The sequence below is a fragment of the Aspergillus ruber genome (genome assembly GCF_000600275.1).
Source record: "Aspergillus ruber CBS 135680 unplaced genomic scaffold scaffold00001, whole genome shotgun sequence".
Taxonomy (NCBI): domain Eukaryota; kingdom Fungi; phylum Ascomycota; class Eurotiomycetes; order Eurotiales; family Aspergillaceae; genus Aspergillus; species Aspergillus ruber.
In genome coordinates, this window is record NW_024467297.1 from 1,399,758 (window position 1) to 1,406,683 (window position 6,926).

Here is a 6,926-nt window from a genome sequence, read left to right on the forward strand (position 1 = left end):
GAATTTCTTGCTCAGAATAATGCAATTTTTTTTTTTTTTTTTTTTTGCTATTGTTATGTAGAAAAATAGAGCCACTGGACTTTGATACTTGATCTGGAGCGTAACATACGGTATGAAACAAGTGGCGAGACCGGATCTGGAGTGGTAATTTTGATCGTTTCTTTTTCTGCCCTGCGTCTTATCTGATGGTTTTTCCAAACAACAACTGGACAACTAAATACAAGTACATTCATTCTTCCACAAGTGTTCAATCAATCTTCTATGCACTTTATTGCAGTGTATTCTGTATTACATCGCAACCGCATCATTACCTAGTGCAGCGGAACCGCTCTCCCGGGTGCCGGCTTTATCTTTTTTTTCCTCGCCTCGGGCCACTTCCTTTCCTCCTCATCCCACAATCCGTTTCCATTTTAACATCTCCTTCTCCTTCTCCTTCTCCTTCTCCTGAATGCTTGGCTTTGATTCTCGCATTTAATCGACGACCGTTACCGAGTTGTTGCTCATTGTTGCTTTTGTTCTCTTTGTGCCACTGCGTCCATCATTACGCCTAGGTGCCTACTTGCTCTTCGCTCACTACGACTTCGGGTCTTTTCTCAGTCTCTTCATATCTAACTGTCTTTCCAGTCACAATGGGTAATTGATTCTCAACAGCTCTCAAACAAGAGAGAGAGAGAGAGAGAGAGAGAGGTGCTAACCATGATCAGTGCACGCCGTTCTTCCTCCCTCCCCTCCATCCGCGAGGACCATGTCCACCACGCCGTCCTTCAACAACCAGCCTAATGGAGATCACCACAGCATCCCTGTGTCTGCCACCTCTCATCCGGACAATCCCATCCCAGAAGAACCCCGTGACAGATCGCTATCCATCCCCACGAGCTTCAATGCCTTGTCCACCCCTTCCCAGCAAGAAACAGACATGACAGATGCCAACACGCCGGTACCATTGACCCCACCATCAGAACCGCAAGATGAGGTCCAAGATGACAACGCGCAGTCATTCAATGGCGGTCGACGAGCATCAACCGTCCTCCTTTCCCAGAACTCGGATGATATGAAACGGGTATTAGAGAACGTGGGTCATGCAGGCACTCAGAAATTACAACCGCTTTGCTGCGGGGGTGGCTGCTGCCGTAGCCAGCCGTTGCAAAGAGTCCCTGCCCCGGGTCCTACTTCCACAACGAACAACGTCATTCCCCCAGATAACGAGGCATTCCGGAGCCTCCAATTGAACATCGACTATTTGACATTAGACAGTATGCTCACCGACGTTGCTGATCTTCCGGAGAAGACAGTTTCTTTTTCGAGTGTGCCAGTGTCTGCTGTCGACATGAAGTTGGGACCATCTGACCATCCGCCACCGTTTGTGCAACCGCATCCTCCGTACGAAGTGTTCCGTGCACCCTTGCACCACGCCCGGGAGCTCACAAAGGCTGGCGCGGAAAAGCGGACGTATCACTTTGATATTGATATCACCGACTACCCCGCAGAGAGCGGCACAGTTGATTTCGTCGTAGGTGGTGCTATTGGGATTTGTCCTAAGAACAAGGATGAAGAAGTGGATGACATCTTCAACTGTCTCGGAATTCCCAAGTCCATCCGGGACAAGAAGGTCACCCTGCGCACGACCAAGGGCCGCTGGCCTACTATTTGGGGTGATGACCAGCCGCGTGAGTTGGTCACCAGCCGAAGAGAGGTCTTGAACTGGTGCTCCGACATTCAAAGTTACCCTCCCACCAAGGCTCTCTTCCGGCTTTTGGGCGAGTATACCACCCACGAACATGAGAAGAAGATTCTCCTTTTCCTTGCCTCTTCGCAAGGTCAGGGTGCTTTCTGCGACCTCCGTACTACATCGCATGTTTCCGTCTCTCAGCTATTGCACGCGTTCCCATCCTCTCAACCCCCTCTGGACCACCTTCTCTCCTCCCTGAACACGCTGATGCCACGTTTCTACTCGCTCTCTCAAGATCCCTTGGCCTCCTATAGTATCAAAGACGGGGTTTCTCGTCGCCTGGTCGAAGTCGCTGTGTCGGTGGCCGAATCCAAGGACTACAAGCGTGGCTACCGAACCGGTGTTGGCTCGGGTTATCTGGAAGAGGTCGCTCGCAAGGTGGTCGATGCCGAAAAGCAGGGTATCGACCCTTCAACACTTAACGTGCACATTCCTATGTTCCGGGGACTGATGGCCAATCCATTGGCCACGCGATTTGCCTCGGATGGACCCATGCTTTTGATTGGAGCTGGCGTGGGAATTGCGCCTTTCCGTGGCTTCGTCCAGCGTCGTCTGCAATCTGCCAACTGCGCTAACAAGGTCTGGGTACTGCAAGGTGTCCGAGACTCCCTCCTTGACGAGCTGTACAGCGGCGAGTGGGGTGTGGAAGAATCCAAGGTGCGAACAGTAGTGCAGAGCCGTCGGGGCGAGAGCAAGTACGTCCAGGAAGAGGTGCGACACCAAGCTGATTTGGTCTGGTTTGTGATTAACGCACTGGATGGACGAGTGTTTGTCTGCGGTAGCGGAAAGGGTATGGGCGAGGGCGTTGAGGCTGCCTTGATCGATGTGGCGATGGCCAAGGGCAACTTGAACTCTGAAGAAGCCCAATTGTTTTGGGATAATAAGAAAGAAGCTGGACAGTACATTGCTGTAAGTTCCTCATTTTTTGACCAATGTCTGAATGATGCTAACGATCACTTTAGGAAACTTGGTGATTCATTGTGTTCTTATTTTCTTTAATCAGTTGCTTGATGGTCTATAATCTCGCAGTGCGAGATCAAAATTTGGTTGTATGTGTATCCGTCGGGATTGATATTCATTGCATGGTATATGGGAAATCGATATATGGGATTTGTTCGTTTATTGCAAAAATTTGGTCTATTTAGCGTGTTATCTATGTTTTTGGGTAGTTGAATTTGTATGCATATATAGTATAGATCAGGCTGGTAGCAAATGCCATGATTATTACCACCCTGCCCGTGCAGCTGCTCTGATACAGTATTCTGCTCCGTTATACACCAAAGGTATAACATGCTCTTCCGTCTTCATAGTCTGAGACTGTCTGAATGGTGTGAACATGACCTTTATTACTGCAAACCAGAGCAACGGGGAACAGCGGAACAGCTTTTTTTTTTTACTGCAGCGATCTGTCTTGTCACTGGGACAGCCTTCCCAGTAGCTTGCCACATTGCACCCTTCGCGTGAAACTCAAATGATACCAACATTGTAGCGACCTGCGCATTAATCATGGGCTCATGCAAGCTCGCTCTTAGAAGACCCAAATGTCCTCTACAAGCACCTAGGACAGCACCTTAACTCATCTAATAAGTATTAGAACCCTCGGTATTGACTCAGAATTTAGTCTCACCTCCGACTGACAAAGTTTCCCGAAGATATGAAACAGCGTATTATAAAAACAGGATGGTCGCTAGAGGAAGCCACTTTCCGTCCGAGATAACCCCATGTTCCTTGAGAAGGGTCACTACGTCCTGGCGGTCTGACACCACAGCAGCGTCCAGAGCCGCATTTCCTGCATCCTCATGTCTCTTATGAACTCCTCTTTCCAACAGAATTATGAGGATCTCTATTGGGGCATATAATCAGCCACTGCCAAGGCCAGAAAAAATGGCTCAAGAAGTGGATAAATGCGCCTTTGTCCAGAAACAATTCGAAAGTGCGAGAGGCCATATACTGCTGCCAGGTCGGCCCGTGTGGATCACAGTTCCTTAAATCTGCACCCTTCTCTAACCGAAGCTGAATTGTGTCAGTCTGGCCTTGAGAGGCAGCATATCCCAATGCAGTAGCGTTAATAAAATATCGATGAGATCTTCTCTCTGTGTACTCAAGCTGTGCTCCCATGCCCAACGAATAAGGTATGACTTTTTTTTAAAAAACTCGCAGCACACAGCAGCATATGGCTCCACAGTATCTCAATTTCATGTTTGGTCATGGGAGCGAAATCAGCCTTCTGGTGTAGTGATTTCAGCAAATCAAGATTGCCCTTTATAGCCGCGCATATCATTGCACAATAATAGCCGTATGATCTTCTCGAGATATTGGATTGAGGATGGAATAGTAGAAGCCATAATATCTGCTCATGTCCGCCTAGTACCGCAGCTTCCAGTGCAGTCTTGGGGGTTGGAAATCCCATCGGCTCCAAGTTCACGTAAGGTTCATGGAGTCCATCACCTCCCGTGTCTTCTTCATCCCATAGCTCTACTTCGATCCCCGCATCTGCACCTCAGTTTAGGAGGACATGGACAATTCCCAGATCGCCCTTGTACGCGACATGGAATAGGGGTGTTCTGAACATAATGCTGCAAGCTTTCAGACCAATGTATTCCCGTGCTTCCATGAGATATTTGACAAGTGATAGGTTTCCCAGATTAACTGCCACCGGGAGAAGGTGTTTCCAGTTTTAGTCATATTTGTATGGGTCATAATACTCTGGATCATTGTCCCGCAGTACCGCATTTAAGTGCAGGAGATTAAGCTCTGCAGCAGCACGCGGGACGTCCAGAGTGGTTTGTTTCAGCTTCTCATGCCTGTCTGACTTGGTCAGATCGGTGTCATCATTGAAATCGTCCATCATCTGCCAGATGCAGTAGGAGGCATCGCACACAGTGCGAATAAAAGTATTATATTCTGGTGAGTTTGGAGCGAGCGCCTGTCGTTGAATGTAATGCGCGGCAAAGGTTCTGCAGTGTCCCTTGTAGTTGTATTCAATCGTGGAACACACTTGGTCGATGATTTCGTGCGAGAAAAGCTCTGGTCCATGTTACTAATTTCATCTTGAAGTCATTGATGATGTGGTAAGCAGGTGAGGTTTATTACTTATCAGTTTGACTTGGGCCAGATCATGGCAAGTACTGCTATTAACGACTTATTGGATGGTCAACCGGAATATCTCAAGCGGCAGATCAAGGAGGAGCATGTTGTGTCTGATATTCGATGAGCGTGTTATATTCCAGTGCGAATCGAATCTTTAAAGGTAGATTGTCTTCCAGTCAGGAAAATGACGATGGGCTTATAAGAGTTGTACAGAGCTATGTGGTTATCACATGACTTATAATACCCCGGTAAGAGTCTTGCTGCAAGCTGTCATTTGGCGTATAACGAGGGTACCATCGAGTCAATAACCATGAAGATTCATCAATCGAGTCACGTACCTGTCAAGATTATCGGTAGAGGTAAAAACAAAAGGGTCCATTTGGCTTGTAGTCAAACGTAAACACTACTACTCTCTATGGTTACATTTTGCTACCAAAAATATCAATCTAGAGTCTGTTGTAATCCTGATCACTATACACTTAATTTAAATAAGGGGTAAACAACATCCTACTGGTCTGTATGTGTTCCAGAAAGTCTCTAAGCGACTCTACTTAATGACCCACCATAGCTTGCTGTGCAGGAGCATATCTGTTGCCATGTGGCTTAGCAGCATCAACAATCCTGCGCATTTCCTGCTTCCCCGCTTCACTTAGCTCAACATCCCGAGATGCCCAGTTCTCCTCAAGACGGGTGGCTTTGGTTGTACCCGGAATAGCAATCATTCCCTGAGAAGCAACCCAAGCAAGCGCAATTTGACTGACAGTGCAGCCTTTCCGAGAAGCAAGTTTCTTGATCTCTTCAACAATCGCCTTGTTCTTGTAGAAGTTCTCACCCTGGAATTTTGGGACTGCGGGTAAAAGGGTATGTTAGTTTCCAAAACCATTGCAGAATAGGAGCGAAGCTCTTGATCAAGACTCACTACTCCGCCGGAAATCATCCGGCGCAAAGTCGTCAGGAGATTGGTAATCAAAGTTATCGACAAGCCAGCCATGCCCCAGAGGGCTATAAGCAACATATGCGACTCCCAACTCTTTGCAGGAGTTGATCAGGTCATCTGTCTCATGCAATGTCTCAAAGGCCGAGTACTCTGCCTGGATGGCGTCAATCTTGGCAACTATTTATCGACGGGGTTAGTGACGAGGCTGACAAGGAGAGGAAGAGGAACTAACTTGAATTAGCTCTGCGAAGCGTCTTTGCGGAGCATTCTGAGAGGCCAATGTACTTGGTCTTTCCAGCCTTGCGAATTTCATTAAGAGCGGGGATGGACTCTTCAAGAGGCGTATCTTGGAGAGAGAGTCAGCATATAGCATGTATGAAAGCGGTGGAAGTAGGGCCTACTGGGATCGATCCGGTGCAGATAGTACAGATCAGGTGTGAAGCCTAGTCTTTCAATGGTTCCTTCGATGTACTCCTTGATATGGGAGGCAGAATTGGTGACGGAGCGATCAACAAAGACATCGAAACCACACTTCGAGGCAACTGTTTATGAATTAGAATCAACTATCCACAATCGAAAACACTAGATACGTACTGAAAATCTTATCGCGGACATTGTGCTTCCTGATAAAGTCACCTAGCAGCTTTTCGTTCACACCGGCTTGGTAGACCACCTAGATTCCCATCTGTCAGACTCGGTCGCATTAAAATGCAGGCAGGTACCATTGACTAACAGCAGTGTCCCAGAAAGTGCATCCCAGCTCAATCGCCTTCAACAGAACCGGCTCAGCTTCCTCCAAACTCAGGTTACTGCCCAAGCCAAAGCTCAGACCCATTGCGCCGAAGCCCGGCGAGGGGACTTGGATTTCGCCAAAGGGAAGTGTCTTGACCATGGTGAATTTCTTTTTCCGGGATGTCAATGATACTGCCAAACTTCTGTACTCGTGGTGGATAGCAGGAGTGGTAGGGAAAAGCGAGCTTAAATACAGTTTCTCTTCTCCACAGGAAGTCGAGTATATGCAACCTGCTTACCCCATAACACTCGGTTGGCGCCGGAAATAGAGATGACATAGCGGAGATAGCGATGACGATATATTATCACCGACCCTAACTCCGTCTGGATATCTTTGCAGATGGCATTAATCGACCTTTTTTATTCCCCCCCCCCCCC

At 47.8% G+C, this 6,926-nt stretch overlaps 3 protein-coding genes across 3 annotated transcripts; 2 read left to right on the forward strand and 1 right to left on the reverse strand.

Moving 5' to 3' along the window:
- The first annotated feature begins 27 nt into the window (after positions 1-27).
- EURHEDRAFT_33087 (uncharacterized protein) lies at positions 28-695 on the forward strand. The gene has a single exon (XM_040778363.1). It carries the CDS (start codon positions 186-188, stop codon positions 549-551), a length of 366 nt encoding a protein of 121 aa, XP_040643581.1. The 5' UTR covers positions 28-185; the 3' UTR covers positions 552-695.
- EURHEDRAFT_407900 (FAD binding domain protein) lies at positions 152-2,971 on the forward strand. The gene is made up of 3 exons (XM_040780692.1): positions 152-633; positions 705-2,638; positions 2,692-2,971. The coding sequence occupies exons 1-3, from the start codon at positions 630-632 to the stop codon at positions 2,701-2,703; spliced, it is 1,950 nt and encodes a 649-aa protein (XP_040643582.1). The 5' UTR covers positions 152-629; the 3' UTR covers positions 2,704-2,971.
- Positions 2,972-5,192: 2,221 nt separating this feature from the next.
- Positions 5,193-6,734, reverse strand: EURHEDRAFT_407901 (putative aldo-keto reductase). Its single transcript, XM_040780693.1, has 6 exons — positions 6,490-6,734; positions 6,351-6,429; positions 6,158-6,298; positions 5,989-6,102; positions 5,739-5,933; positions 5,193-5,666 (listed from the first exon to the last, which is right to left on the reverse strand). Exons 1-6 carry the CDS (start codon positions 6,646-6,648, stop codon positions 5,371-5,373), a joined length of 984 nt encoding a protein of 327 aa, XP_040643583.1. The 5' UTR covers positions 6,649-6,734; the 3' UTR covers positions 5,193-5,370.
- Between the last annotated feature and the right edge of the window lie 192 nt (positions 6,735-6,926).

Excerpts from the sequence above, each read along its gene's own strand:
- EURHEDRAFT_33087 (XM_040778363.1), top strand. The coding sequence starts at position 186 with ATGGTTTTTCCAAACAACAACTGGACAACTAAATACAAGTACATTCAT.
- EURHEDRAFT_407901 (XM_040780693.1), bottom strand. The coding sequence starts at position 6,648 with ATGGTCAAGACACTTCCCTTTGGCGAAATCCAAGTCCCCTCGCCGGGC. Across the intron at positions 6,430-6,489 it reads GCACTTTCTGGGACACTGCT|GTGGTCTACCAAGCCGGTGT; the intron begins GTTAGTCAATGG and ends ATGGGAATCTAG. Across the intron at positions 5,667-5,738 it reads GGATGATTTCCGGCGGAGTA|TCCCAAAATTCCAGGGTGAG; the intron begins GTGAGTCTTGAT and ends TTTTACCCGCAG.